The sequence below is a fragment of the Panulirus ornatus genome, chromosome 51 (assembly GCF_036320965.1).
Source record: "Panulirus ornatus isolate Po-2019 chromosome 51, ASM3632096v1, whole genome shotgun sequence".
Taxonomy (NCBI): domain Eukaryota; kingdom Metazoa; phylum Arthropoda; class Malacostraca; order Decapoda; family Palinuridae; genus Panulirus; species Panulirus ornatus.
Genome location: NC_092274.1, coordinates 4652 through 29454, shown reverse-complemented (window position 1 = coordinate 29454; position 24803 = coordinate 4652). Strand labels below are relative to the sequence as shown.

Genomic DNA, 24803 nt, shown 5'->3' with positions numbered 1-24803 from the left:
ATACAAGAAACAGTAAGCAAGTATGACAAAATCTAAGATTTTCATTAATCCAAAAGCATGCACTTTGACTTTATGTAGGGAAGCAATGCAATCCCTGAAAACAAAAAACATTAATTCAAGACAAACACGGCATTACAACTAATTTCCCACTTTCCAATTCCCATTTTTTCACCAAGTTGAGTACTCCACTCAAACTAAATTCCTTATCAAGACCAGAAAACATAATGAATATTTTGGGCTAAAGAAAGAAGCCTCTCATGTTTACATTAATTTATAAAACAATTTCTTATAAAATATACATAATATTATACATATAATTATCACATGCAAATTAAGAATGCCATTCATAAGATGATGGAGCAATTGTTTGACAACATAAAGACCTCCATATGTATGACTAATCATGTCAGCCACAGGTGTCCTACATGTTTCCCTTTTTTGGTGTTCCATGAATTTAATTATCACATACACCATCTACCACATCTACAGCAGAGGTCATTAAAAAAGAAGAAGTTATGTGCATGTATCACTCATCCCAGTCATACAAGTAGTTCATCTACATAAGGTCATTTTTGTACATCCTATCTCTGTCTATTCCCTGTTTTCCTCCATATACATACCACTTCACATAAAGAAACTATGTTAACATTCTTCAAGTTCCACCTTTCATTTACCTTCCTGACCCTTTGTATGCTGTAAATTAATAGATTCTAAACATTCCTTTATTGTCCTTCCTCTACTACGTACTTACTTTTGCATGATCAAATTTCTTTCTTGATAAAATCTCCCACTCCTAAAACCCCTTCTCAGGTACTCTCGCTTTCACTTCGCCAACTCACTTTCTGCTGACATTGTATTATTAAATCTTTGAACTTCTATTTACAAATAGCCATATATACCCTTACCAATCCCCTTACTATAGTCTATAGGTTTCTCCTAAAAGAAGGTAGTTCATGAGAGAATATTTGCCATTTTCTGACATCAACTACGAACAGGAATTGAAGTGATAAGGCAAGGAATGCAAGGAAATATGAGAATGGCTGGAAATTCAAAAACATTCTGCATGGGACACCACTGCATAGTGTAAAATGGCAACTTGGATATGGATGCTTTGAGTTGTCAAAATAATGCATTTGCATGAAAAATTAAATGAAAACCACATAACTAACCTTTTTCATTCTTTCACTTCATGAAGTCCAGAGTACCAAGACCTACTATCTTTTAAGTCAACCATCCTGAGCAACATGAGGAAATGTATGCAACTAAGTAAAGATGTGTGTCAGGGATACAGCATCTGGTTGATTCATGATGGTCATAGCTGCAGCACCAAGTTTGAACTAGGCAGCATCAGTCTCAAAGTGCTGGTTTTGACCAGATGGCAACACTAACATAATGCTTGTATTAAGCAGGTGGCAACACAATCAAGGTGTTGATGTTGGCTAAGTGATACCACAATCGTGGTGCTAGTGTGACACGATACTGATGCTAGTGTTGGCCAGATGGCAGACATAATAATGGTGCTAGTGTTGGTCAGATGGCTACACAATGATGGTACTAGTGTTGACCAGATGCCGACAATAATGGTGCGAGTGTCTGCCAAGTGACAACACATTCACAGTAATGGTATTGTCCAGGTGGCAATACTAATATGGTGCTGGTGTTGGACCATCATTACAAAAGCGATACTAATCTAGATTTGGTGTTTGTCTCTGTCTAAGAGTGTTAGACTGATAGCAGAGTTGTCAGTGATGATATCATCCAGGTCTGAAGACAGACATTTGTTTCCAGTGAGAAACCACAAGATAAGTAAGATGAGATCAGTATTGTACTTCATGATGATAGGTATAGCCTGCAGTTGTGGCAGTACAAGAGGGATGGTTAATGTACACCTCTTGTGCCACACATCCTCAACTGTTGCTTACTGAGCACAAGCCATTACAAAAGTGAGGCTACTGATATTGTCAGCTTAATCAAATGACATACTGAGGGATCAATGGGAGCTCATAAGAAACATCAATTCTAAGAGATATACAACCACAGTGGCTGTGGTTTTGCCAACAGTTGGTTTCTTTGTCAGGTCAGTTAAAGCCACTTTCCTTAAAAACTTTACCTGAGTATCTCATTGTTTATGATGCTTCAACGATCCTTCTACATGACGTAATAATTGGACTTGCAGTGGGCTGAAACAAAGAAAATCATCTATCACAAAGAGAGATTAATGAACCATTGACATAGCATTTATTTACACAATTTCCTAAAACTGCATGTAATCATCTCCACGCTACTATTTCTCTGTGCAAAATACCAAACCTCAAACATTACATACTGGCACCGCCTGTAACCTTATACTTACTGTTAACCTTTCCTATTCTTATTCTCTCCTGAATTTAACTCCAACTTATAAAACTTTTTCATTAATCATCACCATATATTCATACCACTCTTATCTTCCATCATGTATTTTTAAAATAAATACCTTTAAATTCCACATCACTCACATCCTTGGTTTGATCAACTTGATGCAATATCAATCCATCCTTGGCTTTAACAACTACCTCCACATTTCATGACATGCCATACTTAGCTTACAAACTTCCCTTTTATTGAAATTTACTCTTATCCATGACTTATCAGCTACTTCCTCCGTATACCACATCCTTGTTCTTGGCTCCATCAGCAAATGTCTCCAGATGCCAAGTGATCATCACTCCATTATTACCTTTGTTTTGCGATCCTCCTCACAACCTAATTCAGAATAGACACATTTCTGTGGCACAATGAACAATAAATAGACATATCACACATTCACTCAGACAAAGATGAAGGAATGATACAGAATTCCCTTGCCAACCATGTGGAAAACTGTGGTTGACAAGGTACAAGGCCTTTGGAAAACATGGAGTCAGGCAGTATGCCTCATGAGATGAGAGACATACCTTATGTCCTATAACATAGGCTTCAAAGTTAAAAATAAGCATGTTATACTTCAAAAACAACAAAATGGATATTCTCTCAATGTACAAAAAATGATGTACAAAATTGTAAAGTATTACTATAATGGTAATATGTTCCTCAGACACCATGCCTCCATACTCCCAGACATCATCCTACCAGCTACATAGCACAAAAGGCTACCTCAACATTTGCCCAAGAAACATTGCCTGTTTATGACCCTCCTCCAGCCTCTAACTAGTAATATTGGTCCATCAGGTTGGATTACATGCAGCCTGTGGTTACATGACATACCGAGTGCACAGAAAAAAATTTTGGTGTTGCTGTGTACACTCAAAACTTGATTCTGTGTTTGGTAACGTGGTGTACACTATTCTTGGCATGTATACACAAAAGCATGGTTGATAAACCCACGGCAGGCAAGGGACCTCTATATTCACCTTGAGTAAGCAAAGCTTCATCAATGTTCAATTATGATGGAAGTTTCTAACTAGTATTCTCTCAATACTATGCTTCTCATACAGATCAAAACCTCAGCAAAAAGTGCCAGCATGATGCTTTAGCTTTCTTTTTTGATAGGGAGGGCACCAAGGAACAAGCATAATGATAAACAACAGAAGCATAACTATAAACAATCTTAGTCACGAATACCTCGCTGTCATAATAATGACTTTGCTAACTGATATATACTGCGTCATTCAGAATATGGCAGTCACAAGATCTGGCAGTCCAAGACACTACAAGTTTACTCACAACCCTGCTCAGCTTGGGCAAGCAGGAGATACCTTCCAAAACTTGGGATCCTGATGCTCTATGTAGCACATACCCTGAAGCAGAATCTTACTCCATATAACCTACCCAAGAAATACTTAAACCCCATCTTAATGATGCAGAAAATGTTATTGGCTAGTTAGAGCATTAAATTCCCACAATAGAAATTGAGTCATCAGCCTGATCAGGGCTAAAATTTGCACCCAAGGATCAACTCCATAAAAGGTTAAGTTTCATGACAAAGCTCACTCCTTGCACCTGGTACACTGCTACTGTACAACGGCAGCATGAAAGATATGGTGTGTTGAATTCTCTCTTCATATGTGGTCTTGAAATAAAAGAAAATACAACACATTACATATGAAGTGTTTGACCTATCTTCTAAGGATGCTTCAAAAAGGGCAGCAGAGCCATTACTATATGAGACTTAAGCAAGTGGATATGAAAGACCACCAGACATCCCGGTAAATGGCTTTTTTTTTCATATTTGATCGCAGTTTCCTGTGTCAGTGAGGTAGAACCAGAAACAAAGAAAGAAAGGTCACATCTGCTAACATCCATTCTCTAGCTGTCATGTATAATGGCATACTGTACAATCTTTCTATCAAAATTCAAATGAAACCTCTTAGGATATATCAGCACAATCCTGGGGTTTGCACTGCAATTATTTCTATGTTTCTGAATTTGGTTCACATACCATTTGGTTAACTCATGGAATTACCTGAATTATGCCTCTTTTCCCCTTTAATATTCAAAATTCATATGCTTAAAGAACCTTAATAACATGTTCTGGCCTATCAACAACTCCCTTCACAACAATATATTTCAAAATTCCTTATTTACTCTAATACCTATCTTTAATCTCATTCTCTCTTCAAACACTCAATCTCATGCTCTTCTAACTTCATAAACATCCTACTGGAAACATCTGTAAAAATAACTTGGGGTAGCAAAACAACTCAACCACAGAAACAATACAAGAGCAAATGAGGCCTTTTCTTCATCTGCTCCTGGCTCTACCTTGCTAAAGAGGAATATGGCAAGCAAGGTGTGAAATAACAAACAAAGATGAAAAAATATGCTCCTTGAGCATACTGGCTTTGCAAATTAGAAGCCAATGCATCCAAACTCATAGCTCCTGAGGCACAGCCTTGCTGAAATCTTACTCATACTTACATAACTTTCTCAAATATTACCTATAAACTCATTCACCAAGTCACTATCTGTATTCATGGAGCCTGTGATATCCTCATTCTCGACCAGTGGCAGGAAGAGCTGGACAAACTCTACTGTGTAAGGTGGCGCCACAATCTCCAGCACCTGTTGTGAAGAAAAATCATAAACAATGAATAGCCGAGATGAATGACTTCAGTTTGTTAGCTACTGATACAAATCTTAAAGCGTATGTATGCTTTTCCATCAGGATGGAACACCCTCTGCCTCTGGCTAAGCTGAGGCAATGAATTCTTAATCTGACAATTGCGTCGTCCCTTAATAAATCAAAACAAGATAATAGTGGCTAAATTACCTGACTTTGTGTTCAGCTATCAATCTTATTAATACAGCAGTACTTGCAAATCATAACGTGTGCACAACCTACCTGTTCTATTCATCACACCTGTCCTATGTTTCCAATGCACAACGCATACTATCTACATAAATATTGCAACATGTCACTCTGAGCAAACCTTGCATACCATTTAAATCAATTACATATACTGTGTACTTCATGTGCATTAACTACACATCGTATATATCACCTCCATGCCCTGTACATATAACAAATGTACTAAACCACAAACAACCATGTGCAAGCCTTGATAAGAAACATCACAAGATATACAACTCAACTTCATATGCAACATGAACAATCAAGAAGGACCACAGGAGCATGGAAGAAATTGTTTCCTTTTACAAAGGAGAGATAAACTACAGATGTGTGAATGGGCTCATTTGCTGTATGAGCCTACTGATGTAACAGAATTAAAATTAATGTTAATCAAAGAAAATATAATCCACAATTCACTGCAATGTAATCCAGCTTAGTTACCTCCCGCACAAAGTAGCGAATAAGAGAAATGTCAGTGTCACCCTTAGTAGAGCAATTCTTGATGTATTTCATTACTGGTAAGACACATCCACGGCTCAGTAGGTTCACCATGCGGTCCAGGAGCATCTTTCGCAGTTCCAGCTGTTGGGTAGTCGAGAAACTGTAATATCTCCCACTCAAAAGATGAATGGCATATTTCTCGATTTATGACATAAGTATCAGCAAGGGAAAAAGAAAATCATCATATGATGAAAGCAGAGGCAAGAGAATCATCTTTCCATGCTTTCACTCCCCATTCTTCATTGAGAAGCAACCCATCAAATGATATAATTTATCTTAGCCTACACATTTTCATACAAAAAAGTGACCAGCCTTCTTTATATCCTGCAGATAAGGCCCCTATCAACTCTGCTCAACTGTAGTGAGACTAAACCCAAGCTTCCTGGATTGAAAATTGCTACATTTGAAGTAGTTACAAAATGCTTCCCTTACCTGAAAACCAAACAATCTGCATATTTCTTCAACAAATGCTTTTAGTATTGCTGCCAAGTTAAAGTATGAAGATAATTCATTAATGTACTTAAATCATATTCCAATTCTACTAATGATAAGCATACAAAATTACATTAAACCAGTAACTAAACCTATGTTAATTCTCAAACTGAGCAGCACTGTGAGGGATATAAAGTATCAAAAATATGTGCCATCAGATAAAATAACAGAAAATCTAAAATAACACAACACTGGTAAGGAATTACCAGTTCTTAGGAATTAGACAATGAAAATTAACCACAATAAAGTACTTAGAAAATTAGACAGTGAAATGATTCTGTAGTAATATGAACAGTCCCTTACCTGCACAAGAATCTCCAAATCTTGAAACTCTGATTCAAACAATTCTATGAGCAAACAGAGGACACGGCTGTGGAGGAGAGGATGGATAGACACTACTTCATCTAAGAGTGCCAAGTGAGTAGGTGTCGATTCTGTACATAACTTAAAATAACTTGATTCCTTCACCACACACTCTATCCATCGAACAAGGCCAACACTCACAACAGGGAACCTGAAAATACAAAGCTGCTATAAGTTCTGACTTTCAGTTTTACATACACACTTGCCTTTTGAGGTAAATTCCTTAAACAGAAAAAGGATAAGCATAAATATCTGAGATTGTCATGACTATCTACTTTTTATATCTAATCATTTAACATTCATAGCTTGGCACCCATTCCAAATTTTCTTTGAACATTACAGCCACAACATTCTATATTTTTTCACACGTGCTCACTTCTTTCATAAATTCAGGAAAAAGTTTTGATGCTGAAATATGCATTGATAGCAGCATTCCAAACAACAATTTTGGAGTATGCAAGCAATAACCACTGCAATATCCAATGTTCTCATCTATACAAATTTGCTTCTCAAGCATGTGTTACTTGACTTAGTCTTTCTACCTTCGTTATGATCTTTTTTCTTACCATTTACTTTGTTCAAGCAAATGCAATTCTTCCTATGTTTACTTAATTATGTATATCTTTACTATTCTCAATATCTGAACAAGTACTGTAATGACCAATCTCCTCATTATAACTTATCAAATTACTTAAAAAAGGGCAAATTAATTATAGCCTACCTGATGCACTGATATAAGGTATTGATTTCAGCAATAAGTTCCATAGCTGACTTCCCACCCTGGCAAATATTGTGAACTTTTTCGATGGCCTGCTGAGTTGGCTTAAGGTCATCCCGATTCACCTAAAATAAAAAAAAAATCAAAGCATGGTTTAATTAGTTTCATGATACTGAATTTCAGTATACATTATTCAAAACCAGTTCTAAACAATATACTTAATAGTTGGTAGGCAGCCACCGACCAAGGAGGTACAGGTTGAGTGTTCCTTATCCGAAATACCTGGGACGAGAAGTGTTTCAGATTTTGGAATATTTGCATGCACATCATGAGATATCTTGGGGATGGGACCCAAGTCTAAACATAAAATCCATTCATGTATCAAATATACCTAATACACATAGCTTGATGGAAATTAATACAATATTTTCTTATCAATTTTACACATGAAACAAAACTTGTGTAATGCCGAACAACAAAAGGTAAAATGTCACCTCAGCCATCCCCGGCGGACAATATGCAATTGCTTGGCCTCACTTTCATTCCTGACTGATTTTATATGCAACTGATAAGCAATCATTTTCTTACACATATTCGCACACAGTGCTTAACTGTAAAAAAAAAAAAGAAAAAAAAAGAAATACCATAAATACAATGAAAAAATAATGTGTTTAGGGTAACTTGTAACATCATGACTCCACTCAAAAAGTTTTGGATTTTGGAGCATTTTGGACTTCGAATTAAGGATGCTCAACTAATCCTACATAACCCCAGATTTTTCCTGCAGGCAAGTGCTATACGCTAGCCCTGCCTTTTGGCTAAAAGGTATGAGCACTAGATAGAGGTAGTAGGTAGAAATATTAGACAGGAGCATCAGATAGAAGCAGTGGTTAGGAAATCTAAGTGGAAGCATTAGGTAAATGTAAAAATGTAACGGGTTGGAACATTTTGTAGACACATTAGGTAGAGGTAGTCATTAAGAGCATTAGGCAGGTACCTCTGAAAGCACTACACTAGAATTGCCCTCAGCCAGTGGCCTGTTAAGGGTGAGGCACTAAAAGTTAAAAAGCAGCACTGGAGTTCACTAGTCATGGAGACTCTTTTGCTATGGCTATCCCCTTGAGGGAGTTCCTGAAGAGAACAGGCATCAGAGATACAGAGATAGACATATAAATATTCATCAGTGGTTTTTCTTCCTTAACTATAGATACCATGGTCTTCACTATCTGTTCTTCTATTCAATCACATTCAAGTTACTGTACAGAGAAGAAGTTATGACATTTTTCACCATAACACACTGCTGACATAAATCGTGTAATTAGAATGATAAAAACAAGTTTATCAACATTTTACAGCGCAACCACTTGCAAGAGGAGTCAAATATCCTCTAAAATTAATCATTTGTATGTATACATAACCTTAACGAGAACAAAAATAATCATAAAAACTCAAAGTCCCATAAGTGTCATCTCAAAAGAAGAAAAGACCTTCTTACAGCTACACACAAGGTGGCAGAACTATTTTTCTTCTCAGCAATCATTTCATACCTAAATCTGTCTTACTTGCCTGTATATGGAGTACTGCTTGAAAATATGAAGTGACTTCTACATAATTCTTAAACCATAGTGAAACCAAATGCCCCACACTTTATGAACTGTTCCCATTTTTCATTAGGTATGAGGCTGCCTTTGCTTCCTCTAATCAGGAGGTATCATTACCAATGCTGCTTGAGAGTAATCTACAAGTCCCAACCCCTAGGATCTGCACCAGTGGCATGCAACAGGCTGCTTTTACTAGCTGCTGTGCAGGGACCAGCCACATGAAGACTGGCCATTATGATACTGTACCTACTTCTTTCCTTAAATGTCGAAGATGTGGAACCCTCTTTCTCCTCTCATTTTTCTCTCTTCTTGTTATTTGTGCACTTCCAAAAAACTGAGTCTAAATACACATAAGGAGACCAAGTTCATTCCCTTTTTAACTCTTTTCTTTTCTTAACTGACTTATCATTTACCTTTTCAATCAATCCAGTTTCAGTTAGCACATGCTTTAACCTGCATCATGTTGGCCATAAAAATATAAATCTAACCTAAAACTTTTTGAAAATCTAATTTGTTTTGTTTAGAACCATACATTCTCATTTTCTTCTTTTCAGTTTCCCTGATTAACTATCTCACCTGTCTGCTTCTGTTGCCCTTCTTTGGTGTTTCGTACACACTAGCACTGTAGCCTAGAAGGTAGAAGTACTTGTTCTTGTGTTCCTGATTAACCTTACTCCCAGGCTTAAACAAGGCATCTATAAGGAGCTCTGTTGAGAATAAAGTGAATATATTATATACCTGATGTAATAAATGTGTCATATCAAGTATAAAGTACATTCATAAGTGTATATGAATGTACTACATCCTTGATGTAACATACACGTGTGTTTTTATCTGATCTTTTCCCGAGATCCAATACCTCTTCTATTTGACTTCATACCCATCACTCCCTCTTCAACATCATCTTCTATAAATCCTTTCACATCACATCACATGAAAACACACTGGATTTACTATTCTTTCAAATTCTATTTAGACAGCATCCATAATATCTATTCTGTCAGTGCTTGGAGCATAAGCATCAATCACACTCATTCTAATTCTAATTCGAATTTGGAAATAAAAGTCTACTGTTCACTTATTTGCAGTCAACCATCTTTTCATAATCTTTAAAATAATGATCTCATTTGAAGAGCTTAAATATTTTGTCGCATCATTTTCTAAACATAGCTCAATTTTATAAAAGGATCACAAAAACGTCCATCAATTACTTACTGTTGTGAATGTTTTCATCAATTACTTACTGTTACAAATATGTTCATACGTTATTGTTACAAATAAATATTAGCACAGGGAAAATATTATTTTACACAGTAAAGTATTCCTTAAATAATTCATAATGAAAGTTTGTGCTCTCTTACCCAGTAACTGTGGAATGCGTAAAAGGTCAACAGGTGGTGGATCTGGAGAACTATACAGCTTGAATAATACAGTCATGTCAGCAGGATTGAGAGCATTGCGTGCCAGCATGGGTGCCAAGGCCTGGGCAGCTCGAGGGTGGGCCATGGCACCATTGAGTGCCAGTTGAATTGGAGTAACATTCAGGGCACTATTCAAATACAAGAGATATCATTCCATTTCTTTTCTAGTCTATCTTTAAAAGATATCATGAAACAAGCTTCTCACACTGTTTAAACATGTAAAATTTCTTTCTAATATTACTGTATCCTTAAAAATACATTGAAGTACAAGAATGATAAGCAGTAGAAAGATGAGATGGGAATCAGAGATTCTGGAAACACTTCCCATTCACAACTTGTCGGAATAGAGAGCAGGACATCAAATAAACTGAAAACAAACCACTAAATTAAGACTGCATTTTTCTGACTAGACAGAAAATGAAACTCCCTTATTGGTATTTGAGCTTATCAAGAATAAGCAATCAATACAGAGTTGCCTGTCAAACCAGCAGTTACCCTCAAAATGATGGGGGGTATTGCCAAGCTTAGATAAAAGCATGACATCTGCTTTCACTTCCAATATATTAAGACATGCACCAAGAACAACAATCCAGTAGGGGTATGTTATGTGTTGGGTAAATGAAACCAACATACTGCACATTTCATATGTGTCTAAGTGAAGGAATGTCTAGAAAAAATACAAACTCTCTGTAACGTACATGAACAGTGGAGACACTTGCTAAAATGAAGTGTCATGCCAATCAACAAGAGGAGAGCAAAATCTTATGACATGTTTAGCTTTGAATACTCAAAAGGCTGACTTCTGCAAATAAGTCACGGAAAGATTCAAAGTATTGTCTAGAATGGGTAGATTTGGCTCTTCAAAAACACAGGCAAAATTCAATTGTGGGGCATGATCATAATCTTTCAGGGATGCGATGGAAGCATGAAAGGACATGGATATAACTGGAGGCTTTTGTCAAAGCCATTCCCTTGATAGGAGTTCCCAGAAGAAATGAGCATCAGAGATATTGACAAGGTAGTCTAAAATCCTGGTAAGACAAACACTTTAGGAAGAAACATTAAAAGAAGTAGGCAGGAACATTAGGACACAGCATTAGGTGAAAGTAGTCAGTAAAAACATTAGGTAGGAACCTATGCAAACACTGCGCTAGAGTAGCCCTCTCCCAGTGACCTGTTAAGGGTGAGGCACAAGAGGCTAGGAATTGGCACTTGATTTCACAAGTTATGGAGACTCTATTGCCATGGCCATCCCACTGAGGGAGTTCCAGTTGGAACAGATATCAGAGATATTGATAGATAGATGAATAAATAACAAATAATTACTACATAAGCAAAATTAATTAAATCAAATCCATAAAAAATTCCAAATCTATTTTCTTACCTACACTCTCAACATCAGTAAAATAGAGTGTCTTCTCTAATTCAAGTCCAAACAAAGTAAAGAATGACATACTTTATGCAAAAAAAAATTCCATATCAGCAAAGATACATTTCCTCTACAGATCACACTTGAAAAAACCTAGCTTTAATAAAAAGACTCGGGAAAAAAACAGTCCACTTCTATAAATATATCAACAGAAGGGAGAAATTTCTTTGATAAGATTCAGATTTTAAGAGGCACCCAAGGATAATCTATGATTCATAATGTATGGTGAACAGCCAGAAAAGTGTACTCAAAAATAAGACATCATATGCTTTAAATTCAAAACAATCTATTTCAATAATTCTGTACAAATCAAACTCTTTCTGTAAAATAAGTTTTTTCTAAAGGAGTAAGCCACAATATCTATAATTTTTCGCTTATACCAGCATTAAATAAAACAATTATACAGTAATGCAGCGCTGTATACTCAAGTCTGGGATCTTACAGCAGCACTTAAAACATAAGACCTAAATCTAAGTGAGGTGGTTTAAAAGCATTATATGTAAAATAGTTGCCTAGTGCATGAAGCATACACATGAGAAGAATGAAAACCCCAGTTACGTCTAATAATTGATCAAGACAGGGAAATAATGAGGAAGGAGAAAATTGAGTGATACATAGGTATAGTTCTGATTGTGATTTGGTGTCAACAGTTCACATAAAATAGATCTAAGAATGGACAAAATGGTGTAAGGAGAATAAAGTCTTTCTGAAAAGTATATACTCCATTTACAGTATTGCTTCCAAGGGAAAATGGTACCAAAAATTCATTAAATGCCCATCTTACACCATATCTCATTCTCTTCCTGCAGTCGACTACATTTCCCACTCGTCAATTTTATATGACACACATGTTTATGAACTGTAATTTGATATCACAGCACCAGACACCTTCCAAAAAATATACAACTCTGAAAGAAAAATGTTGGCAAAGTAGCTAATACTAACTTGTTGATGGCATATTTAGTTATTTCCTGCTGTAAGCGTCGAATGTTGTTGCCACCTTTTGCTTCCTGAGATAGAATCTGCAGCATCACTTGAGCATATATGTATGTATGCTGTCCATGACACACCATTTTCTGTAGAACATTATTACATAATCATAGTACAGATATTCATTATACAAGACGTGCTCATAACTTTCTAATTCTACCAAATTTTTAAGTTACTGTAAAGTGTATTAGTTTAAAGAAAATTAGCATAATTAACATCACAGAAATAGTGCACTGTTTTAGAAGAGAAATAAACAAAATGAAGCAGGGTACAGATTGAGGACGTATAAGTGACTTATAGCAGCTGTATGAAAGTGATCCACCATATGGAACTGGAAATGAGCCAATAAAAATATATCAAGAAACTCTAAAATGTAAACACTAAGGTCTGCTGAATAACCCTAATATGAAGATCAGTCAAACTATCAAGACAAGCTCTCTATTATTACTATTATCATCATTACCTATAAGCATAGGCTGGAGTAGGTAAACAGAGGTCTCTTTTTCAGTGGCTTCAGACATGTTGTCAGTCGAGTTATTTAGTGCGCACTACTAGATATCTACTTTCTCTAACTGATTTTCTTCAACTTTTATACCATTTTGAAATGGTTTGGGCACATGGAGAGAATGAGTGAGAAAAGACTGACCAAGAGGATACATGTGTCGGAGGTGGAGGGAACGAGGAGAAGTGGGAGACCAAATTGGAGGTGGAAAGATGGAGTGAAAAAGATTTTGAGTGATCGAGGCCTGAACATGCAGGAGGGTGAAAGGCGGGCAAGGAATAGAGTGAATTGGATCGATGTGGTATACTGGGGTTGACGTGCTGTCAGTGGATTGAATCAGGGCATGTGAAGCGTCTGGGGTAAACCATGGAAAGTTGTGTGGGGCCTGGATGTGGAAAGGGAGCTGTGGTTTCGGGCATTATTGCATGACAGCTAGAGACTGAGTGTGAACGAATGGGGCCTTTGTTGTCTTTTCCTAGCGCTACCTCGCACACATGAGGGAGGAGGGGGATGGTATTCCATGTGTGGCGAGGTGGCGATGGGAATGAATAAAGGCAGACAGTGTGAATTGTGTGCATAGGTATATATGTATGTGTCTGTGTGTGTATATATATGTGTACATTGAGATGTATAGGTATGTATATTTGCGTGTGTGGACGTGTATGTATATACATGTGTATGGGGGTGGGTTGGGCCATTTCTTTTGTCTGTTTCCTTGCGCTACCTCGCAAACGCGGGAGACAGCGACAAAGCAAAATAAATAAATAAATACCATTAAAGATCATATGCATGTATGTTGACACTATGCACATAAAGAACAAATGAAGTATATACAGGTCCTGCTCAAAGAGACACGTACATAGGCAAATTGGGATGCCATTATGCCATCACCAGATAGCTCAGGAAGGCCCAGTTATGTATGTACGTCATGCAAGAGTCACCAGTAGGTGAGAGCCTGGTTCAGTGTGTTGTATTATGGTAATCAGCGAGATTCCTGCTCAGTGTATCACATAAGAGTCAGATCCATTCCCCCGTGTAAGTACCTTTTCAAAGAAGTCTCAGTTTCATCTAAAAATATCGTATATGAACGCTTGGTGTAAACAAAATAGAATCTCAAGAGTTAGTGACAATAGCATTAGAAAGAGACTATGATATGCCTGTCATTTCCATACCTTGGTTAGATATCAGCAATCAGCAATAGAGATTTCCTCACCAAATATTCAATATCTGGGTAAACTCCATGTCAAAGGGACAGTGGAAACAAAGTAGGCATTAGTGTCCTGCTCTTTGTTAAGTTCATTTGAATCTTAGTAAAAAATGTAGCCATTGAGAATGTCAACATAATTTTAGTAAAATTAAAGATAAATCACATAATAAATAGCAGAAAGACTAGCTCACAGGCTCCCAAATAGACACTAGAGGTAAACGAGAGATTTTATGATCAATTAGCAGAAATTTGTTATATACAAGATTCTAGTACAGTAGTTTTTAACATACTGGTATCTAAAAAAAGTGGGTCTGATTCCAGTATCTCTAAGTGTGGACTCTACCTAAATTTGTTTGAGAGTGCCTTAATCCAACTAGTCAAGCAACCTTCTCACGACAGGAATGCATTAGGTTTAGTTCCGGCTAAAAATGAGGCTCTCGTTAATAATGATGGAGAAAAGATTGGTACAAGTGATCACCGAAAAATCACTTTTGAGGTCACTTTCAATACTTCATGTAAAGTTGATCAACATGACAGTTGCAAAAAAATAACTGATATCAAACATACAAATATTAATGATCTTCCCTGTGCTCTTAACAGGCAAACCTAGGATGATAAGATTAATGAAAATGAGTCTTGAGAAGTTTTACCCAAGAACAACAAAGGAGACTGCCCTTTTCAATAAGTTACTTGCTACGGGGACAGTTCCAAGTGAATGAAAGTCTGCCAATGTAACAATGATATTCAAAAAAGGTAACAAGTCACAGCCCAGAAATTACTGTCCTATTAGCTTAAAGTCTGTAGCTGCGAAACCATCATTCAAGATATAATTATAAACCATTTACAAGACCACCACTTAATACACAATCATCAGCAAGGTCTTCAATGAAATAGCTCATGTATGACAAATCTGCTTGATTTCTTTTATGATATAATCAACATATATGACAAAAGTATAGCAGTTGATCTTCAAAGCTTTCAATAAGGTTCCGCATCACAGGTTACTAGCAAAATTTAGTCACAGAGCAATGATGAGGTTGTACTTCAGTGGATAGGAAACTGGTTAATTGGCCACAAACAAAGAGTAGCGATTAATGGTGAAGCTTCAGAATGGTAAGACATAACAAGAGTGCCACAAGGATCAGCATTGCATAACATCAAAATTTAATGATAACACAAAACACAAAAAAATCTACAAATGAACTTGAATGTCTACAGCTTCAAACTAACATAGACAATTTGACGGACTGGGCTTATAGGTGACAAATTAATTTCAATATTGATTAGTGCAAAGTTTTCCATATCAGTAGTAAAAATAAGAAGACAAACAAAAGTACAAATTCTGTTGACCTGCAAAAGGTAAATGAGGAGAAAGACTAGGGCATACTAATCTCTGGTGACCTAAAACCAAGGGGGCAGTGTAAAAAACAGTAAAAGAGCAAATTCATAAGTAGGGCCTTTAAACTTAACTCCATGGAAATCATCTTTACTCTTTACAATTCACTGGTTTGTCTATATTCTGAACATTATGTTTACTTTTGGTCATCCTACCTAAAAAAGACAAAAACAAAACGGAAAGAGTACAAAGTCAAACTACTGGATTGAGAAACAAATCCTACGATCCTATTCACCTTGGAAAAAAGAATATTAAGAGGTGATCTGCATGACATATTCTTTGTGCCTCCTTAACCACACTAATAATTCGCAGGTGACCATCTTTGAATTATATGCATACCTTCTAACTTTTACCACATTAATCTGCGAGTTTCTGATACCTTCCACTAACACAAGCAGCCTTGAAAGGACCTAACAGTCTATTGCTGTTTGAATTCCTTTGTGCCAAGAAGTGAGATCCCAGCTCAGTGTATCATCAGCAAGGGGGAGCCCAGCTTAGTATATAAGTCATCACTGGGTGAGATACTAGCTTTGGGTGTCCTTTGTGGCTTTACCATCCCATATCCAAGTTCAACATGTTTCACTGGATTTACCACAGAGTAAGATCCCTGGATTTCCCATAATTTAGTTTCAGTACTTTCATCATTTTCACGTTTAATCAGTAGCAAAGTGCACCAAAACTTATGATTAAAAACTTAACATTACCATTAACCTATCGATTTATCAAGGTGTTCCCATTTATGAGTGATGGACTAAGTGCTCAGAGCCACTCAGATCTTTCACACACATCCTCAAATCAAGTTCAGTTTGTTAAAGCAAATAAAGAGTTCCACACTAACAAGAGTGCATTTGAAGTTTTAAATTTGCCCAAAAGGTATAATTATCAAGAGATTCCGGGAAAACTCACAGCAAATTCGACAACAGCCTTGTGTCTAGTATCCTCTGGTGACTGAAGGAAATTTGAAGTTGATGTCTTTAGAATTCTTGAGAAAACCTCAATTCGTTGTGCTGCTGTTGATATGCTGGTGATCTCCCCTTGGAAGCCTGCATCTGAGATTAACTGCAAATACATACATTCTGTATACATAACATGAATGACTGGATTCTTTTCATATAATACAAAAATTTTCAGACAGCAAAATTATGACCTCTCTATCATTAAGTGTACATAAAATGCTCTTTTACTTGTCCATTTAACTATTTATCTATCTGTATATCTAATCTGTGCACTTCTCTATCTTCTTTCACTCTTTTTCATTATTTCCCACTTTAGTGAAGTAGCATTAAGAACAGACAACTCAGCCTTTGGGGAAATAGCATGACCAGACCCCTTCTTTTATTCCTTCTTTTGGAATGTAATCATACTGCAGAGGAGACTTTCCAGCCTCCTCCTCATGCTTCTCTTGGACACCTACAAATGCAGAAGATATATGGGGAGCATTTTCCCCTATCCTTTAGAATAATCTATCTATCTACCAATTGAACTATGTACTTACCAAACTATCTCCCTACCTATCTACCATACCTACATGGTTTTTCATGCCTGTTCATCATTTTGCACTGTTCCACCCACCACAATGTCAACTTCCAATTATCCAAAGCACTATACTCAGTATACTGTACGTAATATTCAGTTTGGCTATGTCAAATATTCATTCCAGGCTGTCTTTTTTCACACAAGAGTCTAACAGGGATATCTCACTTAATATGTTACATGATCATTAGGTAACATTTACCTTAATAGTGAAGTTACGCATCAGACACTCTGGGAACTCCTCTGCCAACTGATACACAACTGAACGCCATGTACTGTGTTCAATGAGTTCCGTCAACCATCCTGGTGCCTGTAAGCAAATAAGGTAGTTCCATCTTAGTATAACTTCATACTATATCATCATCCTTACAGCCACAAAACTTTCAGTAAAAAAGTAAAAAAGAAGTAGCCTTGAGCTTCAAAAGGCTAATCATATGTCCCTCCAGCACTAAAAAGTTTGATTATCTGCTAAAGAGATGTGGGAATACATAGGACTTTTCCTATGTACAAATTTAGTGGCGAATGAAATTTTGTATGAGGACAAAGTGAAAAAGTGCTAAGACATATGTAGCAATCGTAGGGGAGTAAGTCTTGCAAATATACCAGAAAAGGAGCATGCAAGATTTGATTGACAGCGTGATGAAAATGACTGAATGCAGAGTAAGCGACGAGCAAGGGAATTTTACGAATGACAAGGGATTTGTGGACCAGATTTTTGTGGTGCATATTTTAAAAGCAGTATGCAGCTTCTAAGGATCTGGAGAAAGAATATGACAAGAAATGAGTGGAATGCTTTATGGAATGTCTTAACGATATATGGGGTTGGGGGATAACTGCTGGATGATATGAAAGCCTTTTACTGAGTAGCACATGCATGGTTAACAGTGGATGGAGAGCTACGTGAAAGTTTTGATGGGTGTGGGGCAGGGCTGCATGATGTCACCTTGGCATTTTAACATATATGCAGGGGGAGTAATAAGAAGGATGAGAGGAAAACTAGAAAAGGGGAGTGCAGAGACGGAGTGTGGAGGTGACTTATGAGGCTAATGACAATCCTGTTTGCAGAAGGTTGTAAATGTCTTTTATGATGTATATAAGTGTAGATGACTGAAGGTATATGCAAGTAAAAGTAAAATAACTGTGTTTCAAAAGAAAGAGTGAAAATAAAGATTTTGCGGAGTCCTACAGAGTGAAAGAAAAAAGTGTACTAAACTGTGTAATACATAAGAGAGAGAGAGAGAGAGAGAGAGAGAGAGAGAGAGAGAGAGAGAGAGAGAGAGAGAGAGAGATATGGAAGGATAGATAAGGGAGAGAGCAGTACAGGGTAAGGAGTCATTGAGTCCCTTAATACAATAATGATGAGTAGAGGAAAACATAAGGAAGCGAAGAAAGGATTAAGGGACAGCATAGTCCTCCAGTCTTTGACCTATGTAACTGAAATATGAACATGGAATGAGTCACAGAGTGCAAAAATCCAGGCAGTGGAAATGAACTATTGAAGAGGTGTATGAGAGATTTGGTAAGGCATGGAATGTATGGGAAATAAATTGGGTGAAACATAGTAATGCTTTGAGGGAGTTTGGTTTAGTGGAAAGAATGCAAGGCTGGGAGTTTACAACGAGAGTGTATGATAGTACAATTAAAGGGGTTGGTATGACCACCAGTAACATGGGGAAACAAAGTGGAATAGTACTGGAGGGAGAGATGTGGAGGAAGAACATATGGAATGGTGTATGAGAGAGAGAGAGGCATGTACGGACAAGGATACTCTTGCCATGGCCATCCCCTTGACGGGAGTTCCTGGAAGGAACAGGCTTCAGAGATAGAGTTAGATAGAGAGGCCAATCGCATGAACAAGTTTCTGTTTCTGGTACTGGTTTCAGATGAACCTGAAAGAGTCCAATTAACTGTTCAGTTTCTTGATACATGCTATCAAGCTGGAGGAATTTCTAATATTAGACTAAACCAAGTTTGTACTTGGAATATAACATCAGTTTCTGATTAAACAAATCCTAGCATAGTACAAAGAGACAAATGAAATCTCAAATCATTGTATGTAAATAATCTTCCACAATAAACACAGTTGATGTTACACTTACATCTCCCTCCTCTGTAAAGATTGTATCAGCTTTTTTGGGGTCAAATGTCTTCAAGATCATAAGTTTAAGGTGGTTTTCTACCATGGCCTGTACATCATTTATGCTTGCACCTGTGACAAGAAAACCATCACTGAAGAATTTGACTTAATATTCCAGACATTCTAACCTAAAAATTGGAGACAGCCTATATTTGCCAATGGAAAAATTTTCTGAGAAAAACTACAAAACAATAGTGAGATGATAACTTACTGTGTGTCTTTGCTTAACAGCCAGCTTAAGCAAATTAGGAAGCTGCATATGGGCTGAAAGCATACTTGTTTCCACTAAAACTAACCACAAATATTTACTCTACAGAATGAGGCACAGAGGATGACTCAAGGTCACTGGAAGGAGTAACAGATTAAAGTAGTAGGTAGGAACATAAAGCAGAGCAGTAGGTAGAAACATCTGGTAGAAATAGTAACTAGGAACATTTGGTGGAAGCATTAGGTAGAAGTAGTAGGATGGTACATTAAAAGAAATAGTAACTAGGAACATTAGGCGGGAGCATTAGGTAGAAGTAGTAGGATGGCACATTAAGCAGGAACATAAGGAAGACACATTATGTAGTAGTCAGTAGGAATATTAGGTATGAGCCTCTGCAAACACTCTACCTTCAGCCAATGGCCTGTTAAGGGTTACACCTATGCACTTGGGTATAAACACTGGATCAGGAATATGAAGTGAGGTGATGAGATATGGTGGCTTTAAGGGACATCCTCACACTGTACTAGTTTTGACATACAAGACAGAAACAAAAAAGAAAGTGACAAAAGATAATGGGATGAGGGGCACACCCCATCAAACTTTCATATAAAATACAACAAATGGAATAAAAAAAACCTTAATTCTATTCCCAAAGAAAAAGAAGCATAAAAAGTTATATCTATCTATCTATCCATATCTCTGATGCCCATTTCCTCCGGGAACTCCCATAAGGGGTGGCCACAGCAAAAGTCTCTACTTATCCCTGTCCTTACATGCCTCCCTCACATACACTATTCCACGCATTCTTCCTCTGTTTCTCTCTCTCCAGTATTCCTCCACTCTATTTGCCTATGTCACAGGTGGTCTTACACTCACATCAACCCCTTTAATTGTACCACAGGTGGTCTTCCACTCATACTAACCCCTTTAATGCTCCTATCATACATACTTCTTGTAAACTCCCAGTTTTGCATTCTTTCTACATGCCCAAACCACACAAAGAATTACATTTCACCCATTCAACCACTCCACAATTCACTCCCTTTGCATTCCTTGCCATACCACATCTCTCATGCACCCTTTCTATTCCTAATTCATTCCATCTAGTCACACCACATGCTCTTCTCAAATAGCTCATTTCCACAGCCTGGATTCTTGACCTCTGTGCGTCATTCCACTTTCATGTTTTGGCTGTAGAGGTCAGGGCTGGGAGGTCTATGCTGTCTCTTAATCCTCACTTCACTTTCATACTTACACCTTTACCCTTCACTATTCTATTAAGGGACCCAATGACACTTCTACCCTACACTGCTCTCTCCCTTATCACTCCTTCCATATCACCACACTTACTCAAGAGAGCTCCCAGATACTTAAATTTTCTCACTTCTTCCAGTCTTTTCTCCTCATATCCACATCACAATTTAGTACACTTTCTTTTTTCACACTATATGGTTCTACAAAATCTATACTTTCACTTCGTTTCCCTTCAAACACTATACTTTACTTTTCCTTGCATTTACCTTCAATCTCCTATGCTTAAACACATACATCCTTCTGCAACTCCTCTTCACTCTCCGCAAACAGGCATGCCACTAGCCACACTCATCATTTCTTCAAAATACCCCCTCCAACTTCCTTTTAATTCCTCCTTTTGATTCAGCAATTCCCCTTCCTTACTTCTCACATCACTGTTTCCACTCACATCCACCTCTCGCCTTTTTCACCTCCTTTCAATATACTGTAGTTTCTTATTTCCTAAAACTTTTCACTTAACTTTCTTCCAAAATCTTTATCTACTCTTTCTTTGCTTTCCTCTAACAGCTTCTTAACATTCCGCTTACAGCCTCATGTTAATATCTAAATGCTAATTCAAGACATACCAGAGAAAGGTCATTAACCTTGCAATGGCATTCAAATACAATACTCAGCATACCTGCCAAGATAAGCCACTCAGCCATCAGGTTGGCCATCTGAGCCACAGCCTGATAGTTTTCAGACAACATTTCAATAACTTGCTCAGGATTTCCACCAGCTTGGAAGTATCTGGAGAAGGAAAAACAACTAGGATTTTCATATAATGCCTGCAGGTTCTGAACCCATATGGTTTCTCAATCAATTGTGGTAACTGGATGGATCATTTTAATCAAGAGTTGTGAATGACAATTTGAACTAGTAATAAGAACCTCATCTCTAGTAGGAATCCAAGTCTTTTTATAACACTATTGACTATGACAATCTACGGTTCATAATGAAAATTCAAGACTATCAATAAGACACTGGTTAAAAATAACCTCTGTCAAATGGAAAAAAATGCATATTCACAATAGAAATTTAAAATCAAATAAAATAAAAGGACAAGGTATGTGAGTAGATTTTACATACAATTATACAGTAAGCTAAATAAATCAGTTCATATTTTCTATGATATGAAGATTGATGGTGATATCGAGGGCATGAGTTTGCCATTCTTGGGACCCAGTGTGTTTCTCCACATCAGGCACTCTCCCTGCGGGTGGTAAACTATTTGGGTTACTCTGCTCCTCAATTAAGAGAGACAAGTACCTAGAATATACAGATGAGAATTTCCTTTATCACCATGTCAATCAGCATACAAGAACCTCTGAGGATGATACACTGTCTTGGTTGATTTTGTCTTTAATCATTACAGCATACACAAGTAGCATGAGAATTGGCCATAACAAATATAAGTGAAATAAATGCAAAGATAAAAATGGGAACTTCAGTGAAGGGCGCAAATGGGGAGGTGATAACAAGTAGTGGTGATGTGAGAAGGAGATGGAGTGAGTATTTTGAAGGTTTGTTGAATGTGTTTGATGATAGAGTGGCAGATATAGGGTGTTTTGGTCGAGGTGGTGTGCAAAGTGCGAGGGTTAGGGAAAATGAGTTGGTAAACAGAGAAGAGGTAGTAAAAGCTTTGCGGAAGATGAAAGCCGGCAAGGCAGCAGGTTTGGATGGTATTGCAGTGGAATTTATTAAAAAAGGGGGTGACTGTATTGTTGACTGGTTGGTAAGGTTATTTAATATATGTATGACTCATGGTGAGGTGCCTGAGGATTGGCGGAATGCGTGCATAGTGCCATTGTACGAAGGCAAAGGGGATAAGAGTGAGTGCTCAAATTACAGAGGTATAAGTTTGTTGAGTATTCCTGGCAAATCATATGGGAGGGTATTGATTGAGAGGGTGAAGGCATGTACAGAGCATCAGACTGGGGAAGAGCAGTGTGGTTTTAGAAGTGGTAGAGGATGTGTGGATCAGGTGTTTGCTTTGAAGAATGTATGTGAGAAATACTTAGAAAAGCAAATGGATTTGTATGTAGCATTTATGGATCTGGAGAAGGCATATGATGGAGTTGATAGAGATGCTCTGTGGAAGGTATTAAGAATATATGGTGTGGGAGGCAAGTTGTTAGAAGCAGTGAAAAGTTTTTTATCGAGGAGGTAAGGCATGTGTACGTGTAGGAAGAGAGGAAAGTGATTGGTTCTCAGTGAATGTAGGTTTGCGGCAGGGGTGTGTGATGTCTCCATGGTTGCTTAATTTGTTTATGGATGGGGTTGTTAGGGAGGTGAATGCAAGAGTTTTGGAAAGAGGGGCAAGTATGAAGTCTGTTGGGGATGAGAGAGCTTGGGAAGTGAGTCAGTTGTTGTTCGCTGATGATACAGCGCTGGTGGCTGATTCATGTGAGAAACTGCAGAAGCTGGTGACTGAGTTTGGTAAAGTGTGTGAAAGAAGAAAGTTAAGAGTAAATGTGAATAAGAGCAAGGTTATTAGGTACAGTAGGGTTGAGGGTCAATTCAATTGGGAGGTGAGTTTGAATGGAGAAAAACTGGAGGAAGTGAAGTGTTTTAGATATCTGGGAGTGGATCTGGCAGCGGATGGAACCATGGAAGCGGAAGTGGATCATAGGGTGGGGGAGGGGGCGAAAATTTTGGGAGCCTTGAAGAATGTGTGGAAGTCGAGAACATTATCTCGGAGAGCAAAAATGGGTATGTTTAAGGAATAGTGGTTCCAACAATGTTGTATGGTTGCGAGGCGTGGACTATGGATAGAGTTGTGCGCAGGAGGATGGATGTGCTGGAAATGAGATGTTTGAGGACAATGTGTGGTGTGAGGTGGTTTGATCGAGTAAGTAACGTAAGGGTAAGAGAGACGTGTGGAAATAAAAAGAGCGTGGTTGAGAGAGCAGAAGAGGGTGTTTTGAAATGATTTGGTCACATGGAGAGAATGAGTGAGGAAAGATTGACCAAGAGGATATATGTGTCCGAGGTGGAGGGAACGAGGAGAAGAGGGAGACCAAATTGGAGGTGGAAAGATGGAGTGAAAAAGATTTTGTGTGATCGGGGCCTGAACATGCAGGAGGGTGAAAGGAGGGCAAAGAATAGAGTGAATTTGAGCGATGTGGTATACCGGGGTTGACGTGCTGTCAGTGGATTGAATCAAGGCATGTGTATGGGGGTGGGTTGGGCCATTTCTTTTGTCTGTTTCCTTGCGCTACCTCGCAAACGCGGGAGACAGCGACAAAGCAAAAAAGAAAAAAAAAAATGAAATAAATGCAAAGTAATGAGGATGGCATGCAAATGTAATTGAAATATACAGAAATAAGCTACAGGAATCTGTATGTGAAGAAAGCCTTTAAGTTGACCTGGCTGACCTTTTAAGTGTTGAAAATATACCAGGCTCCATGATGAAGTCAGTGCTCGAGAACTGCCGTAGGCAGTTGGACCGAATGTCCGCTGGACTGAGGGCTTCATCTTCCTCCTGTCAACAGAAGAATGAAAACTAGCATTCATGGGACTTAACAAATTATTTAGCTTTCCAATGAAAGCTGTATGTTTGCTTAAGGCCCAGACTCACAAAGGGGAAAGTGATGATATGTGTGGATCCATCCAAGAAGAAAAATATGGCTTGGAACATGTGGAATTCTCTAAACCTTTCAACCACTCCACCCATATAT

General features: G+C 37.7%; 1 protein-coding gene across 3 annotated transcripts; it reads right to left on the bottom strand.

The window, feature by feature from the left end:
* Positions 1 to 255: 255 nt before the first annotated feature.
* On the bottom strand, positions 256 to 24602 carry TH1 (negative elongation factor complex member TH1). 3 transcript variants are annotated; one of them, XM_071691628.1, is made up of 12 exons: positions 24501 to 24602; positions 19585 to 19694; positions 17688 to 17795; positions 16859 to 17011; positions 12803 to 12933; positions 10369 to 10556; positions 9584 to 9714; positions 7410 to 7531; positions 6629 to 6839; positions 5774 to 5914; positions 4920 to 5043; positions 256 to 2180 (listed from the first exon to the last, which is right to left on the bottom strand). In XM_071691628.1, exons 1-12 carry the CDS (start codon positions 24598 to 24600, stop codon positions 2149 to 2151), a joined length of 1551 nt encoding a protein of 516 aa, XP_071547729.1. In that variant the 5' UTR covers positions 24601 to 24602; the 3' UTR covers positions 256 to 2148. The 3 variants fall into 3 exon arrangements, with proteins under 3 accessions (XP_071547729.1, XP_071547730.1, XP_071547728.1); XM_071691629.1 differs by lacking the exon at positions 24501 to 24602 and adding an exon at positions 21379 to 21693; XM_071691627.1 differs by lacking the exon at positions 256 to 2180 and adding an exon at positions 21764 to 21873 and having other exon boundaries at positions 4909 to 5043.
* Between the last annotated feature and the right edge of the window lie 201 nt (positions 24603 to 24803).

Coding starts and splice junctions, on each gene's coding strand:
- TH1 (XM_071691627.1), bottom strand. CDS start 24,532: ATGGAGCCTGGTATATTTTCAACACTTAAAAG. Junction 17,796..19,584: donor TCTTTACAGAGGAGGGAGAT/GTAAGTGTAACA, acceptor ATTTGCTTACAG/GCACCAGGATGGTTGACGGA. Junction 5,044..5,773: donor TTCGCTACTTTGTGCGGGAG/GTAACTAAGCTG, acceptor TCTTCACAACAG/GTGCTGGAGATTGTGGCGCC.